At 34.8% G+C, this 21,263-nt stretch overlaps 1 protein-coding gene across 6 annotated transcripts in view; it reads right to left on the reverse strand.

The window, feature by feature from the left end:
* The window catches only part of UBR2 (ubiquitin protein ligase E3 component n-recognin 2), a 115,906-nt gene that overhangs the window by 51,175 nt on the left and 43,468 nt on the right, over positions 1–21,263 (reverse strand). For 5 of the 6 annotated variants that reach the window (XR_010946828.1, XM_067752922.1, XM_067752920.1 and 2 more), the window contains 10 exons: positions 21,073–21,203; positions 18,987–19,125; positions 18,194–18,256; positions 13,823–13,943; positions 11,924–12,031; positions 11,490–11,578; positions 10,292–10,390; positions 4,966–5,129; positions 4,777–4,876; positions 2,604–2,732 (listed from right to left, as the gene is read on the reverse strand). Coding sequence is in view for 5 of the 6 variants with exons in the window: in XM_067752922.1 (XP_067609023.1) it covers positions 2,604–2,732; positions 4,777–4,876; positions 4,966–5,129; positions 10,292–10,390; positions 11,490–11,578; positions 11,924–12,031; positions 13,823–13,943; positions 18,194–18,256; positions 18,987–19,125; positions 21,073–21,203 (1,143 nt within the window). In the remaining variant the exon portion in view is untranslated. Of the gene's footprint in view, positions 1–2,603; positions 2,733–4,776; positions 4,877–4,965; positions 5,130–10,291; positions 10,391–10,460; positions 10,560–11,489; positions 11,579–11,923; positions 12,032–13,822; positions 13,944–18,193; positions 18,257–18,986; positions 19,126–21,072; positions 21,204–21,263 lie in introns of all 6 variants that reach the window. The other variant, XM_067752921.1, reaches the window with a different exon arrangement.

The following is a 21,263-nucleotide window of genomic DNA, read 5'->3' on the forward strand; positions in this document are numbered from 1 at the left end:
AATTAAACTTAGTCTTTTCTTCCCAACTTGCTCCCTCTTCCAGGGCCCTGTCTCAGTAAATGACATCTTTATAGAGCTGTAGAAATCTAGAAGTCATTCCAAAGTCCTCCTTTCCCTCATTCCCTATTTTTTTTTTAATTGAGGGATAGCTGATTTACAATATTACATTAGTTAGAGATGTACAGATAGTGATTCAAAATTTTTATAGATTATATTCCATTTACAGCTATTTTAAAATATCAGCTATATTCCTTGTGCTATAGCATAATCCTTATAGCTTATTTATTTTATACACAGTGGTTTGTACCTCTTAATCCCCCCTATCTTGCCTCTCCCCACCGGTAACCACTAGTTTGTTCTCTGTATCTATGATTCTGTTTCTGTTTTGTTGTATTCACTCGTTGTTGTTTTTTTTTAGATTCCACATATGAGTGATAACATACAGGATTTGTCTTCCTCTGACTTATTTCACTAAGCATAATACCCTCCAGGGTCCACCATGTTGTTGTGAATGGCAAAATTTCATTCCTTTTTATGGCTGAGTAATATTCCATCACACACACCTACACATTCACACCCTCCCACATCTTCATCCACTCATCTACTGATGGACACTTAGGTTGCTTCCATATCTCGGCAATTGTAAATAATGCTTTAATACACGAAATTTTTTTTTCTCTTTCTGACTTACTTCACACAGAGGAATGGATAAAGAAGATGTGGTACATATATACAATGGAATATTACTCAGCCATAAAAAGGAAATTGGGTCACTTGTAGAGACATGGATGGACCTAGAGACTATCATACACAGTGAAGTGAGTCAGAAAGAAAATAATGCTGCTATGAACATTGGGGTACATGTATCTTTTTGAATTAGTGTTTCCGTTTCTTCAGAGAAATACCCAGAAGTGGAATTACTGGATTATATGGTGGTTCTATTTTTAGTTTTTTGAAGAAACTCCATACTGTTTTCCACAGTGCACCAGTTTACATCCATACTAACAGTGTACAAGGGTTCCTTTTCTCCACATCCTTGCCAACATTTATTATTTGTGGTGTTTTTGACGACCGCCATTGTGACAGGTGTGAAGTGATAACTCACTGTGGTTTTGACTTGCATTTCTCCAATGATTAGTGGTGTTGAGCATCTTTTCATGTGCCTATTGACCATCTGTATGTCTCCTTTGGAAAAATGTCCATTCAGGTCTTCTGCCCATTTTTTAATTGGGCTGTTTGTTTTTTTGATATTGAGCTATTTATATATTTTGGATAATAACCCCTTATTGGGCATATCATTTGCAAATATTTTCTCCCACTCAGTAGGCTGTCTCTTTCCTTTGTCGTGCAAAAGATTTTAAGTTTAATTAGGTCCCATTTGTTTCTTTTTTGCTTTTGCTTCCTTTGCCTTAGGGGACAGATCCAAAAAAAAAAATGTTGCTATGATTTATGTCAAAGAGTGTTCTGCCTATATTTTCTTCTAGAAACTTTATGGCTTCAGTCTTACATTTAGGTCTTTAATCTAATTTGAGTTCATTTTTGTATACGGTGTGAGGAAATGTTCTAATTTCATTCTTTTACATGTAGCTGTCCAGTATTCCCAGCAACACTTACTGAAGAGACCATCTTTTTTCCATTGCATATTCTTGTCTCCTTTGTCGTGGATTAATTGACCATAATGTGTGGGTTTATTTCTGGGCTCTCTGTTTTCCTCATTCCCGGTTGTCCAGTCTATTACCAAGCTGGCAATTTCATCTAAATTTCTCTCAAACCTGACCACTGATTATTTCCAGTAACTCAAAGGAAAGCCAACATGTCTCCACTGAACTCCCTGCTTCTACTCTTACCCTCCTCCATCCATTCTCCACACAGAGTAACTTTTAAAAACATGTAAATTGGATCATGTCACTTTTCTGCTTGGGAGTCTCGAATGGCATCCCACTTTAATTAGAATAAAATTCAAACTTCTTTCCATGGCTTCCAAGGTCCTGCAAAGCGAGGCACCTGTTTACTTCTCTATTTTCAACCTCTGTTCCGACCAGAGCCTTCTCACAGCTCCTGGATCCGTACTCGTTCTCATCAGAGAGCATGATGCAGCTGTCCCTCAGTCAGGAATATTCTTTACTCTTTGATCAGTTAACTCTGACACATAGTTCAGATCTCATAGAAGCCTTCTCTGACCTCCCAACTTACACAAGCTCTCATCTAGATTTTATAGCCAAAGGAAGGCCAAAATAATTTTAAGACATAGGACAAATGTACCAATAGTAAAATTTCATTTTTGGATAAATTTATAAACTTCTTTTTATATGCTCAAAATCTTGACAGGATTATATATATATATATATATATATATATATATATATATATAAAAGATAGTAACATAAAAGAAGAGAGAGTGTGGATTATATCCTCCTTTATCTATCTTCTAAGGTTTCAGAATTTGAACTTTTACTGAATATACAAGTGAAAGCAGAAAATATGCTGTTTTATGAACATATCACCACTATCCTCTCCAAACTGCCTCAGATTTTACTTAGGAAATTGTTTATCTCTGTCTCTCCTCCATTTATCTCCTATCCCTGACCCCAGAAGAGACTCACATCTAAAGCACACCAGTCCTGCATCATTGAAATGACATGTGTTAATTTCATTTGCAGTGTGAAGGCTGCTTCCCACTCTGGTTCCATTTCAATATGCTGTCCTACTTGACGTGTAACTGGATCCATTCCCTTAAAAGGAACGAAAAGATTTTTAAATAAACTAAAATTACATCCGTTCTTTTACATCAAAACTTAAGAAATAATGCAGAAGAAATACTGATTACAAAAACATATAAAGTAAAAGTTCTAACAGGAAGTTTCAAGTAGTATGAGAAGTCCAACTTCTTAAATAACACGTTTATATAACATTCTCTAAAATTTTATAAATTAAAAATCCCAGTAAAATATAGAACAACTTATTTTAGAGGCAATCTTCTATATGTTTTAGACAATAAAATGTATATACTTCACTGCAACAATCCTTCAAATCCCTTTTTAGCTCTATCATCCATAGAAAAAACTGTCAGAAGAAACTTGGCAGACTTTTAAAACGCTACTGAATTTATAAATATGTTTTATAATATACTAAAATAAAATTTTTATATTTATTTGTAATCTGTAACTAAAAGTTTTCATAGGGCTTCCCTGGTGGTGCAGTGGTTAAGAATCCACCTGCCAAGGCAGGGGACACGGGTTTGAGCCCTGACCTGGGAAGATCCCACGTGCCGTGGAGCAACAAAGCCCGTGCGCCACAACTACTGAGCCTGTCTTCCAGAGCCCGAGCTCTAGAGCCCGCGAGCCACAACTACTGAAGCCTGCGTGACTAGAGTCCGTGCTCTGCAACAAGAGAAGCCACCACAATGAGAAGCCCGCGCACCACAACAAAGAGTAGCCCCCGCTCGTCACAACTAGAGAAAGCCCGGGCGCAGCAACAAAGACCCAATGCAGCAATCAATCAATCAATCAATCAATCAATCAATAAATAAAGTTTTCATAGAGACCGAAAGAAAGCAAAACAAGAAAAAGATAAACAGCTTTTAACACAAAAGAATATAACTTTTTTAGAAACTAGCCTAACTACCCTGGTGCACTGGAACTGATTAAAAATAATAGAAAATACAGGACACTTCAAGTATTCAAAATGACCAAGGTAGATACTCTTTCTATAGGTACAAGGAAAAAAATAGAAGTACTATAATAAAACACCCAGAAACCACTACCAACATGGGAACTAGAATATATCCTAAAAATGATAGGTTAACTTTGCTTATTCCTTTCTTAAGAAAGCCAGACAGCTACTAAAGGAATCATAATGATATTCCTCAGATTTTCTGAAATGTCATCTATCTTTTTACAGTTAGGAGAATTCCCTGGCAGTCCAGTGGTTAGGACTCTGTGCTCTCACTGCCAGATTTAATTCCTGGCTGGGGAACTAAAATCCCACAAGCCTCGAGGCATGGCCTCAAACAAACAAACAAACAAAACCAAAACAACAAAAAACTGGTTAACTATACCAGTTTCTGCTTCTAGATTCTATTTTGTATACAGAAGTGTTTCCAAAAAGAAAATTAAATGGGGGGGTAGTTCTATACTATATCATATAAATATGGTATCAATGAAAGAAAAATATGGAAACATTAAGAAGACATAGTTTCCTAAATAACTAATTTGACAATACTTCCATGTAAGCATATTCAAAACAAAACCATCTGAAACCCCCAAGGAAAGAACATTAATGGTAACCAAAAAAATAACCAAATACAAAAGTACAGCAGATGTCAGAACCTCTGCTGGGATCTCATGCATTCTACACCTTTCTAAGAGTTTCCAATTAAGAGGAGCTTCTTTTTTTTTTTTAAGAGGAGCTTCTTGATCCAAATTGTAGCTATCCAAATTATTCTTTTAAAAATGTGCCCAGTATCGGGCTTCCCTGGTGGCACAGTGGTTGGGAGTCCGCCTGCCGATGCAGGGGGCGCAGGTTCGTGCCCCGGTCCGGGAGGATCCCACATGCCGCGGAGCAGCTGGGCCTGTGGGCCATGACCGCTGAGCCTGCGTGGCCAGAGCCTGTGCTCCGCAATGGGAGAGGCCACGGCAGTGAGAGGCCCGCGTACCGCAAAAAAAAAAATGTGCCCAGTATGAAAAAAATGCACAGACAGAAAGGTATTTAGTTCAGTGAACTGAAAAAGGGAAAAAGTAAACGTTTCACTTTTGAAATGTGTCAGCTTATACATACCTGCATACATCTGAGTAATTCCAAAAAGGCATCAAATCCTTCTAGGAACTTCTGCCTCAGATCATCTGACCATTCAGTTGGTTTGCTAATTAACACATACCTGAACAACACAAAAACAGCAATGAATATATGGACAAACAATGACCTTTTATAAGTTGCAACTCGTTCAATAATTAAGCGAAAACTTACTTAAGATCTAAAATAAGGCTCTGAACTCTCCTAAACTTGAAGGCTTGTAAAGCAGTATATCGTTCAAACTGAAACCTGCCCTGCGCATCTCGATGTCTCAAATGATCCATGAAAGTCTTAATGATAATGGTCATTAGGTTTTCTTCTGTGATGAGCATCCGAGCCTAGGACAAAGTATATCAGAGTACATGGTAATAAAAAACTATTTACCATAAAGCTAAAAAAAAAAGTCACCAATGTTGGTTAGCTCTTTCAGTTTAGACCTTTTTCAACACAGCTATGTAATATCATAAATGCATTTTTGTGTATTTCTAAATAACAATTACTTACTCCAATTGCCACGTGTATGAAGCAACAATTATATCACGGAGAAAGATGCCAGAATGTAAGGAGACAGATCCAAGGCTCATTATTCAAAGACAATTCAGGGTGGGGGATCTGAACCAGGCTGCAAATTTTCCTTAACTGAGACATTTAGACACCTATAATGGTATGGTATAATTATTCTAGGAGCCACAGGTTTATATCACAGATTCTGTAGAACTCAGTATGAAACTATATTTCCTCTTAATCTTAGTTGAGATTTATTTTTTTTGTTTTTCTTTCTATATATAGATATACATATTAATATATTTTTGAATAAGCAAATACACTTAAATGATACAAAAAACAGGTAAAAAGTTAAGTCTCCTAGCTCCCAAAGTCCCCCTTGCAAAGGCAATTTCTGTTAGCAGTTTTCTTGCATATACTTCCAGAGATGGTGTGTATATTATACGTGTATGCATATATACACACATATATACATTTATAGTACATGGATAACTGTTATTAAGTAGATGTAAGTATGGGTATGTATAATGATCTCCCCCCCTGCCCAAAGGACAGCATATTATAAATACGGTTCTGCACTTGGTTTTTTCACTTGATATATTTTGGAGATTGTCCCATACCAGTTCACATAAATTCCCTCATTCTTTTTAATTATCCCCAGTACTCTTTTCTATCATACTTTATTAGCCAGGCCCTTACTGGTGAGATATTTGGGTTTTTCCCAGTCTTATGCTATTTATCACAAAAGATACTGCAACAAATATCTACTATGTACAGTTGCAAGGATATTTATAGGATAATTTCCTAGAAGTGGAATTACTGGGTTAAGGTGTACATACATTATAAATTTTGACTGATATCACCAAACCCCTCAAAGAAGACAAAAGAATGCAGAAGTTAGATGTCTAAGAATATAGTAAAACTGTATTCTAATGTAGAGGTTAAGTTGTAAAGTCATCAGATAAAGAGAAAATCGATATAGTTAAACATACCTTTGAAAAACTCTGAAATCATCATCCCATTGCCAGGACTTAGGCCCCAAAAAGCTCAAAAGTCAATAGGATTAATTTCTGTTAATTTTCCTAGACAGTGAAGACTAAGTTCAAGTTCGAAGGAGGGGAGGTGTTGACAAGTAAAAGGATTTTCCTTCTTGTTTGCTATATTAGTCAATTTTGAGACAATTAAATGACTATATGTGATTTCACTGACCTAAGAAAAAACTCTGGTCTCGGGGAAAAGCTTTTACTATTTCGCCATCAAGCATAATGTTTGCTTTGGGTTTTTACTTTTTGCTTTGTCTTCAGGTATTTTATCAGATTAAATAAATTCTTTCATTCCTATTTCATTTACTATGAGGTATTTTTCGTTCATTTTAAATCATGAATTCAGGAAAAGCATCTAATATGATCTTTTCTCTCCCTTTTGTCTGTTAATAAGTTGAATTACGCCAGTTGATTTTTTTTTCAAATGGTATACTACTCGCGTTAAGGAAATAAAACCAAACTTGGTTGTGATGTATTATCCTTTTTCTATATTGCTTGATTCAATCTGTGCAACCTCGTTTGTGAGAGAAATTAAATGGTAATTTTCTTTTCTTGTAATTGTTGGGTTCTGGTATCAAGGTTACAGAGGACTTAATTGGCAAGTATATTCTCTTTCTCTATTTTCTAGAAAAAGTTATATAAGACAGGTATTATTTTTTTCTTAAATATTTGGAAGAATTCTCCAGTATAGCCTTTGGGCCTGGGGACTTCTTTGTGAGAAGATTTTTATATTAATTAAAATTTTCTATTTCTTGTTTCTCTTCTAACGACCTGTGTTTTTTTCTTAGGGATTTGTTCATTTCATCCAAATTTCCAATTATATTGATTAATTTGATCCTAATATTGCCTATTTTCTATTTAAAATCTGTAAGATTTGTAGTTTTTTGTAGTCCTTTTTAAATAAAATTTTTTTCTGTTTTTCTTATTAAACTTTCTAGAGATCTACCCCCATCCCTTTTTTTCAAAGAAAAATGGTTTTTGTACATTTACATTGTTTTATTAATTTCTGTTCTTTACTATTTCCCTTTTTCTACTTTCTTTAGACAAAAAATATAAGTACTTGTATTACAATGGCCTTCAAGGTCTGGCACTAATCCACTCCCATGTTCCCCTTATCCCCAGACTCAATGACCTCATGGATCATCCTCCTCACTCACTCTAGCAACACGGGCCTGTTCTGGGTTCTTTCTTCCAAAATGCCAAGTGCATATTCATCTCAGAACTTTGCACTTGCTGTTCCCTCTGCCTAGGAAGCTCTTTCACCAGTTAGTCACATCACTTAGTCCCTCACGTCTCTGTCCAAACACTACTTCTCTGAGAGGCCTTTTTTGATAACCTTGTATAAAGTATGACCCTTCCATTGTCACTCTCTAACCCCTTAACCCGCTTTCCTACTTTACAGCACTTCTCAACACTTGATTTATTATAAATATGTAAATATTACATACATCTGTCTCTCTCCAGTTGCACTATAAATCCCATGGGAACAGGGTCTTTTGTCTTTTCTGTTTACTGCTATATTTATCTCCAGAGCCACAAACAGTGCCTAGTTAATAAAGGTGCTAAATAAATATGCTCTGAATAAATGAATATATGTTATTTTTCTAGTGCTTCTAACTAAAGGAGTCAGACAAGAAACATAAAAGGTTGAAATATCAGAAAAAAACAAAAACTATTATTTGTAGATTACCAGAAATTCCAAGGAATCAACACAAAATATCGGAGAAAATGTTAATAAGAAAACCAGCCTCATACAAGATGTATATATAAAAATCAGTAGTTTTCTCTTTTTTTTGCGGTACGCGGGCCTCTCACTGTTGTGGCCTCTCCCGTTGTGGAGCACAGGCTCCGGACGCGCAGGCTCAACGGCCATGGCTCACGGGCCCAGCCACTCTGCGGCATGTGGGATCTTCCTGGACTGGGGCACAAACCCGTGTCCCCTGCATCGGCAGGTGGACTCTCAACCACCATGCCACCAGGGAAGCCCAAAAATCAGTAGTTTTCTTGCTTATTAGCCATAGTGAGATTAAAAATGTGAATAATTTACAATAGTGTCAAAAATATAAAACATAAACACTTTTAGGACAAGTTATGTTCCTGGATGGGGATACTCAATATTGCAAAGATATCAGTTCTTCCCATATTATCTATAAATACAACATCTTTTCAGTCAAAAACCCTAATGTGGTTTCTGAAATTGACAAACTGATTTTAGTTCTTCTCTAAAAAAAAGCCTAAAATAATTAAGAATTTTTTTGAAAAGAATAATGAAAGAAGATTTAGCTCTATAAAATATCAAAATGGAATAGTAAGCTAATATTATTAAAACTCGGTACTGGCATGGAAATGGACAAAAGGATCAATGGAGGAGAGAAACAGATTTGAATACACATGGGATTGTCTCAGAGGCTTCTCAAACTCATCCCTGACTCAACTGAAAGCAACACTTTCCTTTTTTATAAGTTCTCATTCTCCACTTGGTTACAAAAGTCAGAAACCCAGAAATCACCTTTATATTTTCCCCTCAAACCCAACAACCAATCACTCACCAAACCTAATATTCCTCAAACCCAACGTGTGGCCCGTCAGTAGATTTCACTACTTACATATCTCTCACAACTTCTATACCCGCTGCCACAATCCCCACAGGTTTCCCACATCCACTACTGCTCCTGCAAATTTGTTCTCCAAATTACAAGCAGCATCATCTTTTAAAAATCACAAATGTGATGATATAAGTGTCACCTAAAACTCTTCAGTGCCTTCCAATGTTCTTAAGAGAAAAACCAAAATCCTTAATTTGGCCCCAAATATCTCATTAGTGGCTAAATAGACTTCAGACAGCTTCAACTGTCCTAGAATATACCCTTGAACATAAAAATAATCTGGGGAAAAAACAGTCATTAAAAAAAAGAAGCTGGAACATAATACCTTGTTAATAAAATAACTGTAGGATACTCTTTTAACTCCATACAATTAGGCCCTTGCCTATGTTTCTGGTCTCATTTAACTCCGTGTTCAAGGATCTTCAACCGTACTTCTTCCCTTCTCTTCCCTTCCCTACTTCAGGATTTTCTCAAGTGTTGATTCCTATGCATGATTTCTCGTCACACTCCTACATAAAGTTACCTTCCCTACAGAATCCTCTTCTGAACTGTGGGAAAAGGTCAGATCTCTCCTACTCTATCAAAACAACAGAATTCTTCAGTTTTTATTATAATTTTAATTACCATTTATGTGAGTCTTTCCCTCCCTACTGTAAATTCCATGACGGCAAGGCCCATATCTGTTCACCGTTCATTCCCAAAACCTAGAATTGTGCCCAATAAATAATAGGTGCTCAGTAATTTTTTTAATGAATTAAATATTAATAAATTATTCAATAGAACTAAAACATAGTGATGCCTCCTGGAACAACTAGTGAAACTTAGTACAAGATCACCCAATCATCATGATTCAACTGCCTTAGTTACCCCTTCCCTTAGCAGGGAAAAGGAGGCTTCTTAGAATGTGAGATTATACACAATATGCTGTTTCTTCTTTTTTTGGCCGTGCCATGCAGCTTGCAGGATTTTAGTTCCCCGACCAGGGACTGAATTTACAGGCAGTGAAAGCACTGAGTCCTAACCATTGGATGGCCAGGGAATTCCCACAATATGCTGTTTCTAATGGATAAATTTGTTAAACTAATGAATTTAATTTTAACTCATCAGTTCAAAACCTCGGGGAAGTACTATGAGAAAGTACAGATTAAGTTCAAATGACTTTCCCCCTCCAGATTACACATTCAAAGATACATGTTCTAGTATGACTGAAGGCATCTGAAGTCTGATCACCCATTAATAAAATATTTTTCTATTCAGGAATATACAGATCTCAGTTCTCTATTATTTTAAGGCTTTACTTCTTCTAATGGAAAACAAGAAAATTCTTCTTAGTCTTTTAGTACTTACAAGTGAAGGGACTGTGAAAATCTGAACCGAGAGGTCTGCGATTGAAAACTCTCTGTCGTGGTCATCTGTCACATAATCACTCTGCAAACGCTCATAGTTCTATTAAGAAGGCAAAAAAAGGCAAGGAGTGCCAACTATCAGTTACAAAGAAAAGGCAAGCACTACTCACCAGAGTAGGTGCGGTGAAGAACTGGACAGACAGAGCAGTCACGGACACTGCTCGCTCGTGATCATCCTCCATAAAATCTCTCTGCAACTGCTGGTAATTCTAAACAACAAGGGGGAGATTCACCTCTAATCCACAATGACCAATGTTTAAGGATTATAATGAAATATCAGTGCTGGAGGAGTCAATAAGATATTCTATGAGAATGATAACTGGAATGTACCAACTAAACTCTGTGTAAATATCTATTCACTATACAATCTTCTTTAGCACAATGGCAGTTTGTGAGCTCAAATAGGAGTAACAGCTACTAAAATCCTGGGACGTCACTGTACATGGGTGGAGCCAAATCACAGTAGCTTTACACTGTCTCCGATGAAACCACACTTTCATTACTTCTGGATGCCTATCAGAGTCACCTGATGGCTCTTTCAAAGTATACATGCTTGGGCCCCATTCTTGGTGAATCTGCTTCAGTAGGTTTGAGAATGGAACGCAAACACATGCATTTTGAAAGAGCTGCCCAAATGATTCTTGTATGTTTCCTTTGTTAATAACCCCTAATTCAGGTGAATAAAAAACCAAGCAGGTAGTTTAATCGCATGCTGCTGAAAGGGAGAAGAACATAATTCAATAATATCAACAACCTAGAGTTATGATTCTTAAATCACATCCAAATATACAGGTAATTTCAACTAAAATTATCTTTTCTTACACAAAATTTAACAGGAATAACATAATTCAATGACATAGGTTTAAAGTCTTCATTTATCATTTCACATCATACACACTGCAGAGATGGATATTCACATTATCATGGCAGATGATAAACAAGAAAAACCTCACTGCTAGAATTTTATTCTACTGATGAAAGATAAAATGATCATTTATGAAGTTTCTTACAATTTAAAATCAACGCATTGACATATTACTATCAGCTGTTAATTTTCCAAACACTGGATGTAATCATGGACTACAGTTACTCTGTATATAACCTATTTTGTTAATCTTTAAAAGTGAGAAACTACTTACCTTTGCAAATCGAACAGCAAACAGTTTCTTGTATTTCAAATCCATAAGTAGACTGCTCATGAACAACTGATGATACACACTCCTAGCACCTTTCACAAAAAGAGCAGACGTTAAGATAAGGATATATCAAACAAGCCAAAAATTACATTTCCAAAGTTTTCATATGATCAACTGTATTTTAAGTGTCAAGAGCAACACTCTACATGTGTTCCTTAATCAGTTTTTCTAAATATATTTTTCAAACAAAACATAAAGGTGATTTAATTTGGATCATGGATCCCCAAATCTGTTTTTTCCCCAAAGAATAAGACTGCATGTGTTAATTCTAAAAACCATAAATATATTTATTAAATACCTCCCAAATGAAAAAGAAACTAACATCCCAATTACTTGTGTAAGTTCCCCTATACCTTAAAAGTAGTTAAGATACGTACCTTTCCACAATTTGGAATCACTAAGCATCAACCTATCCACTAGAGAAGAGTTTTCACCATTTGGCCCCTCTTGTAAACCAACTTGACATAAAATTCGGCGAAGACCATCTTAAAACAAGAAGAAAAGTAGTCAAGAAACAGTAACTTCAAATATTAAAATAAAATGACATATTAGTAGAAATTTTCAAATGGATCTACTATAGAGTCTTACTTTTTTTTTAACTAAAGGTCAAATTTATTCAGAAAAAGTAAACATATTAACTATTTTATTAACATGTTCACAAAATGGAGAAAAATTCCAAATCTTGCATTATACACCAACTCTTATTCCAGAATACCAAAATACATGTGTATCGGAACGGCAATGACCTCTTATGCTGTAAAGAATTTAAATAAACAACAAAGAACCCAAAAGCCACTGAAATAAATATGGTTCTTTAAGCATCTATGCTAATTAAACCAGGTTACAGTAAAATTGTTACATATCCCATGATAACTGAAGATACGTATAATATAAAACTGTACTACCATTTAAAAGAAAGAATACATTACCTCTGTACTTTAACATATACCAGTCCATTTTATTAACGTTATGCAAAATGTTCTTCATTAAACAAAAATACACTATGTACTTATGTATACCTACTATATGAGGGGTTTTGGAAGGCAAATTCCTTTATATTCTAAATGCTAAACTTAAAAACTATATATAAGCATTAACAAAACCAGAACTTTAATACCTTCTAGTTTCATATTTTATATTTAAAATCACTGTTTTTAAGTCTTCTACAAGCATGCAAAATAATCCGAAAAAAACCCCCCAAAATAGAGTAATTTTAAAATTTAAGAGTCACCAACTAGAAATTGTTTACAAGGCTAAAGAGAAAACTTTATATATGAATTAAATAATAGACAAGGTCTTTAAATTGTTGATGGTAAATAAATTTTCTCAAAGAAAATTTTCAGCAGAAAACTGATTCCTTGATACTATTCATTAATGCTGTAGCACAGTACTTGGCATACAGATATCCAATGGAAAACACCAAAGCCAAAAAAAAAAAAAAAAAAAAAGAGGATGAGTGAAATAATTGGAAAGACATTTAGATTAAACAAACACATTCTCCTAAATTTCCACACCCCCATATTTTCACCTGTCAATTCACAGTGTGGCAATACTCTTTCTAGTAGCCTTTTAATACAAACGTTTTAGAAATTTTCTTTATAGCAAACATTGGAATGTCATTATTCAAACCACCTCTCTTGCCTGAAGAACAGTATGACAGCTTAAATCTATTCCTAGTTTACTCTTCAGTGTTACAACAAACTTGTATTTTTGGCATTAGACGTGAAGGTTCTTAATTCTGTTTATCACTACTTTTAAAAGATTATCTAATTTGTAGACTGGAAAAACAAAAACTCAAATACACAGTAACTTCAAATTTGCAAATTTTCAGAGTTGCAAATTATTAGTAACCACAAGTCATAGAAGTCAAAACAAAGACAGCCTTTAAACAGTTAATCATTTAGGTTTTATATACAGCAGCATTATGCAGCTTGCTTTGTGGAAGAGAATTCCACAGGATACACCATTAAGAAATAGGTTCTTTTATCAAGTTGGTAAGATTTAGGTTTCATTAGCGTATTATAGTCATTTACAATTGTTTAACCCACTGTTTCCTGCATTTATTTGAACACAGACTCCTCTGTATGCATATAAAAAGATCCCGTGGATCAAAATTGGGAAACAGATTTTTTTCTATATATAAAGATATTATGAGATGGTATTTTAAAACATGAAACTAAAGCAAAAAAATGGTTCCACTTGCTATTTTTTCCAAAACAGTTTTGCAAAGGCATATGAGCTCATTTTTAAGTCAATTAGCACAAGTATGAACCTACCTGAATATCCAATAATACTTCCCAGCCAAGACAAAAGTTTCAAACCAAAATTCTGATGTGCGACAATGGACGAATGCATAACTTGAACTTTGAGTGGCTTTGTCTGTCTACTGGTATTTCTCTTAAAAAGAAATGGCAGGATGAAAAAACAAACTTAAAAAGGCTATTTTAGAGAAAGAAGTTAATATTTTTATTTAATATAGCTACACTCTCATCATTATAGGGGAGTTTTTCATGTATGTATGTAAGAAAAATACCATGTGGCTTGCTTTACTCAGATTCTAATTTTCTAGAAGGAATCTTAGGATTCTTACAAAAAAGTAAGAAGTTACAGCTTTAAGTAACCTGAATTTTTGGTCTTATATTTGAAAATCTGCCCCACCAATTATAAATTATTTAAATGCTTAAATTGGCTTTACGTCTTTAAACTAATTTTTAATGTAATTACACACTAATTTAAATAAGTTACTTCATTGCACAAATGTGATGTTATCAATACTTTAAAAAGATTGTAGTAAATACACACAAAACTTTCCAACTTAACCATTTTTAAGTGTGCAGTTCTGTAAAGCACACATTGTTGTATAACCAGTCTCCAGAACTCTCTGTCTTGCAAAACTAAAACTCTGTACCCATCAAACACTCCAGGTACTTCATACAAGCAGAATCATACATTATTTATAATATCTTTTTGTGACTAGCTTATTTCACTTAGCATAATGTCCTCAAGGTTCATCCACACTGTAGCATGTATCAGAATCTTCTTCCTTTTTAAGGCTAAATAATATTCTATTGTATGTATATAGACTTCGTTTATCCATTCATCCATTGATAGACACTAAAGTTTCTTCTACCTTTTGTCTACTGTGAATAATGTTGTTATGAACATGAGACCCTGCTTTCAATTCTTTTGTGTATATACCCAGAAGCAAGACTGCTGGATCATATGGCAATTCTATTTTTAATTTTTAGAGGAACCACCATACTGTTTTCCGTAGTGGTCGCACCATTTTATATTCCTACCAATAGTGAACGAGGGTTCCAATTTTTCCATATCCTTGCTGATACCTGTGATTTTCTGTTATTGTTTTGTTGTTGTTGTTGTTTGTTTTTAATAGCCATCCAAATGGATATGAGGTGGTATCTTATTGTGGTTTTTACTTGCATTCCCCTAGTGATTAGTAATACTGAGCATGTTTTCCTGTGCTTTGGCAATCTGCATATCATCTTTGGATAAATGTCTATTTAAGTCTATCAAAGCTTTTAATTTAACATGTTTTCCCCCCTTTTCCTTTTTTGCTTGGATCATCTTTCTACCCACCAGTTCATCCCATCTCCATAACCCACATTAACACAGTACACCTCTGCATACTTTATCCATCTATATGTATTATATATGTACTCATTTATAAAGGTTTTTATTTGATTTACAAAAAATGGGATACTACACATATTCTGTCGCATCTTTGTGTTAACAGTTTTTTTGTTGTTGTTGTTAATGACTCAATAATATTCTGTGGTGTGGATTTATTTAGACATTCTTTAGAGAAGGGCATTCATAGTCTCTTTGTTTACAGTCTTCTATGACTATAAAAAAACGAAGTACTGAACATCTCTGTACACACACTAACTGGTGTTTATATTTTTACAGGATAAATTCCTAAGAGAGATTATAGATGCTACTAGATTGTTTTCCAATTATGTGGTAGCAATTTATTTTTACACAAGTATTTCTGTTCTCTGCATCTCTGCCAGCAAGGTACTTTATCACTCTAATTTCTCCATCTTGTTGGGTATGAAATCTCTGTCACTTTACTAAACTAGGTAGTTTGAGTCTCTTTTTACATATATTTACCACCTAGATCTTCTCTGTTGTGATCGTCTTTTCATACCCTATGTCCATTTTTCTATTTTGTTGTTTGCTCCTTACCTGATAATCTATGAGTGCTCTGTTTATCATAAACATTAAATGTCTATCCTTTGTGTTAGAAATAATTTTTCTAAATCTACTATTGACATTTTTTATAATATTTTGCTATGCAAATTTTTTATGTAGCCAAAGATAAGTTCTTTTCTAACTCCTGGGGTTCTAGTCTTGGTTAAGAAGCTCTCCTCCTCCCTTAGAATGTACTTGTTTCCTAGATTTTCCTCATACTAGTATCTATTTCTGGACTTTCTATTCTATATTATGCATATAGTATATCTATACAGACACTACCAGAGATTACAAGTACTGATTTTTTAGGGAAAAACTGTAATAACACTGTGAAGCAACAAATGTAAAGGGAAAAAAAACACCTCCTTTACCTGGATTCATCTACTGTAAACATTCTATTCCAACTGCTTTATCATTTGCACATTATCTTTCTTTCTCCACACACACACAAGCATTAAAAAAAAAAAAAAACAACAAACCACTGAAGGTTAAGTTATATGCATAATGTCCCTTTATCCCTAAAAACTTCAGTATACATTTCCTAAGAATGGGAATGTTCTTTTTATACAACCACAGTATAGTTTCTGATGTATTATTAAATTGGGTACGTCCAGTTATCAATAAAGAATTTCTTGAATAAGACACAAACTCATGAAGAGAAAAATATATTTTGCTACATTAAAATTAAAGCTTTTGCTCAAGGAGAAGCATCACAAATAAGTTTAAAATAAGTCACATATTAGGAAAAGATACTGCAACAAAAGATCAGGATTCAGATTATATAAAGAGCCCCTACAAATGAGTAAGAAAAAGACAAGTAACCTAACAACAAAAAATGGGTAAAGGGTATGAACAAGAAATTCACAGAAAACTTAAATGACCAATACAATAAATATGAAATAAGATACTCAGTAATCAAGGCAGTGCAAATTTAACTGATGAGATGCCATTCATACACATCAGGTTGGCAAAATTTTAAAAATCTGACAATATATAGTTTTGACAAAGCGGTAGAGATATGGGAACTCTACTTCGATGCTGGCTGGAATGTATATTGGTACCACCATTTTGGAGATTAACTTGGCAAAATCTAGTATAGCTGAAAATGCTCAAAAGCTAACAACTCAGAAATTCCATTTCTTGGTATATACCCTAGAGAAACTTTTGCTTCTATGCAACAAGAGGACAAAAAAATGACCACAGCAGGACTGATAGTTATAGGAAAAAAATTGGAAATATCCTAATTGTCCATCAACTGGAGAATGGAAAAATTATGGTACAGTCATCAATGGAATACTTACAGATACATGTATCAACACAGATAAATCTATAAACAACACTGAAATGAAAAGGCAAATTGCAATATAATATATTCAGTATGAATCTTGTTATATAATGTTTAAAGACTTCCAAATCAATACATATAATATGGATAGATATTTAACAGATGAAATATAAAGGCATGTATGAAAACGAAAGATAAATTAATGAAAGTAGTTATCTCTAGGGAAGGAGGAAGGGGAATGGAATTTAGAAGGGATAATACAAGGGCCTCTATACTATTTTATTTATTTAAAATACTTATGAAGAAAATAAGGTATAATGTAGCACACAGGCATTTACTGTTATATCTATTTTCATCTGTATATTTAAAATATTTCACAATATATAAAATTATATTTTAAAAGGACATTTACATAAAACGCAGTTACATGGAATAGTTAAAAACAATAAATTATAACTTTTAAAAATAAATCTAAATGTGGGGAATAGTTTTCTTTCAGATAAATTATACACTAAATGCTATCAGGATATGCAGCATACCTTGCTATTATGTACCAAGAAACAACTTCCCTTGAATTCTAATCTTGGTGCTAAAGGCCAGTTTAATTCCTAAAAAGTAATGTGAAACCCTATCAAAAACAAAACAGAAAGCAAAAAACTTTCTAAGACATCTCTGATAAAAAAATAAGACGACAGAAATATATACATATATATCTCATCTAAACATTCATTTTCTGTATCAATCTTACGTAGTTTAAAAAAAAACTAGATAAAGCAATAAGCAATGGTCAGGTAACATATATTTAAACATGATTTTTTTTTTTTTTGCGGTACGCGGGCCTCTCACTGTTGTGGCCTCTCCCGTTGCGGAGCACAGGCTCCGGACGCGCAGGCTCAGCAGCCATGGCTCACGGGCCTAGCCGCTCCGCGGCATGTGGGATCTTCCCGGACCGGGGCACAAACCCGTGTTCCCTACATTGGCAGGCGGACTCTCAACCACTGCGCCACCAGGGAAGCCCCTAAACATGATTTTTGATTGATGTGGCTTTACATTCAGGAAGGCAGAAAAATGTGTTCATACACACCAAAATGTGGGATTAGTTTTATACTAATAAAAAATAAGAGTGTAGACATATTTTTAAATTACTTACCACAATTACTGATTTTGCTTGTTCACAATACTGGAAGTCTCCATATCGGACAGACCTACGTCCCTGTAAATAAAGATATTTGAAATTAACTTGTAAAAATATTTATATTCAGTATTAATAACTTTTGAAACAGTAAACAAACACAGTGTCATCTGAGCACATAACAACTCTGGTCAATTTTTTTTTTTTTTTTTTTTTTTTTGCGGTACGCGGGCCTCTCACTGTTGTGGCCTCTCTGGTTGCAGAGCACAGGCTCCGGACACGTAGGCTCAGCGGCCATGTCTCACGGGCCTAGCTGCTCCGCGGCATGTGGGATCTTCCCGGACCGGGGCATGGACCCGTGTCCCCTGCATCGGCAGGCGGACTCTCAACCACTGCACCACCAGGGAAGCCCTGGTCAATTGTTAATATCTACAATGTTTATTCTATTCATTAATTAAAAAGTAAATTAAAATATTTTCCTTCAAAGCTATCCTAACATTTTTCAAGCCATTAATAAGTTCAAGTTGTTATCCTTGAACAACACAACATTTATTCTTCTAGGCTGCTATCATTTCTATTTTCATAACTGAATATTTCTAACCACTGTGTAGGATGAGAGCAACTGTATCTATGTTTCCTCCTAAACTTTCTGACAACAGCTTACAGTTATACCCAATATATATTTGGGTCAATATTCATATGAAATTAAAGAAAAATAGCCTAGATATATATACCTCTAACTCAATTTTCTAGGATAACTTATCTGTATTAAAAGTTTATTATGTGACATCAATATAATGAAATTACTTACATCTCGATCTACTGTAGTTGCAAAGCCAATGGCTTCTTTTTGTGTACAGTTAACAGCTTTCTGAAGAGTATAAATAACTTGTTCATAGGTATGAACCTCATCATTAAACAGCATGCAATAGTAGGTGTCACTCTTCTCTCTGTGGGATAAAACATTAATTATATATTATCTGCATTATCACCTTGCTCCAGGATGATTTATTAAGAGCACAGTTTGTTCTAGGGAACGTGCTAGGTACTAGGCACATACCTGTAATGAAGCCATCTGTGGTCCCCACACTCTATGACACTACCGGATGGTGGGAAAGATAGATACTATACATATAATCTATGTGAATTGGCTTTTATCAAGAAGAATAGGATGCTAGAGTGGGATAAAACCAGTATGGGAGTTCAGAGAGCTGCCAAAGAAGTAATTTGAGAGCCGAAGTCAGAATTGGCTATCAGTGGTGCTCAATTGGGGGCAATTCTCCTCTACCCTCCATAGATGACCACTGGACAATGTCTGGAAACTTTTGGTTGTCATGACTGGGGTGGGAGTGCCACTGGCATCCAGTGGGTAAAGGTCAAGGATGCTGCTAAAAATTCTACAGTCCACCAGTTAGAGCCCATAATATCTGGCCCCCAAAGCCAACAGTACGAAGGTTGAGAAACCATGGGCTAGAAGAAAGTGAAAGCAAAGGACCTGAGGTGGCAAAAGTAAATACTGGGAGCTGGAGCACAGGGAGGAAGGAGGAGATTAGTCTGGAGGTAGGCAGAAATCTTAAAGACCTTGTAATGGATTTCGATTTTGCCATCCTAAGGGCAATCAAAGATTTGAAAGAGTGAAATAGGAGCTATGGTCAGATTTGTCTTAAAGTTCACTTTGGCTATATGTGGAGAATGGATCATGAGAGACACGAGTGGATATGGCAGTCTAGTTAGGGACGTCATGTTGTCCAAGGATGAAATTAACGCAATTTGGACTAGGATAGTAGTAATGGAGATGAACAGAAGTAAACAACTTGAGAGAGGGAGAACCAGCTGGACCTGAAATCTAAATGGATATGCGTGACTCAGGTTTTTGGGTAGATGAAATGCCATTTACTAAGATGGGAAAACATTACAAGAGACGCAAGTTAGATTCTTTTCCCTTCCATGCTGGTGGTCCCAAACTTACAATGGAACAGAAAAATGAAAACACAACTCTTCTATTCTCTACGGTCTAAATTTGGATCTCAGATTTAGATCTTAGTTGGTCCCCAACTCAAAATACATGAAGATAAAGTCATGAGGTAACTAAGCCATTATCAACATTTCCAAAAAAGGAATACTAACTCCTCATTTTACTAAAAAACAACCTACAACCTAATTATTTGGAACACTGTTGAGAAAGCAAAAAAGAAACACCACCAATGTCCTTTAGACTCTCACTTGTATTCAACCTTAACTGTGAATACAATTCCTACAAGCTTGGCTAGAATTAAAAGTAGAAGAGAAGGCTGCTTGAGGCAAGCACATTCATGCAGAAAAGTAAGCCCTTAACCTTAAGTACAGCTATAGCAGAATCCAGCTCTCTGGTCACAAATTTGCAATCTCCTCAATAATCTAAGAACAAATGGTAAAAATGTTAGATGTACTCTAAAAGAAGCACAAAGTGTAGAATAAATTTTATACAAATTTAGAATCAAAAATGGTTAAAATTGAATTTGTGTATTTAGTCAAACCAGAAAACTCACTTAGATCAAAGTGCTCATTCCCTAATCAAATCTCATACACAAACAAAAAGAATTGTAGAGTTAACTTAACAGCTTTATCACACAAAGAAGAGAAAAATGTCTGTGCTTGAAACCGTGGTAGAGCCTTGATGTGGCTAAAATATGGCTATAAATCGGCGAAATCAACAGGGAAAAACCTCTACCAATTAAATGGCTCACACATATTTAAAAACTATAAAACCAAGGTTATTATTATGCTGAAAACTAATTATTAAAAACGATTATGTTCTATCCTAGCTGTATTAAAGTTAATTTGAGGAATTAGAATCAAAATGCTTAAAATTGAGTGTGAGCAAATACAAATACAAGGAATAAACGGGCTGTACTTACACCATCTCTAAATCTGGTGGCAATTCACTTTCCTTTTCCCAGGTTAATATCTCTACTGCATACCGAAACATAATAGCAAAAATGTTATAAGTTCTTGCAATCACATCTTCTGATAAATGCACAAGAGGATCCTGAAAGAACAGAAAAAAAAAAAAATGCAACCATGTTAAATGTACATTAATTCTCCTTTT

Source organism: Pseudorca crassidens, chromosome 10, assembly GCF_039906515.1.
Source record: "Pseudorca crassidens isolate mPseCra1 chromosome 10, mPseCra1.hap1, whole genome shotgun sequence".
Taxonomy (NCBI): domain Eukaryota; kingdom Metazoa; phylum Chordata; class Mammalia; order Artiodactyla; family Delphinidae; genus Pseudorca; species Pseudorca crassidens.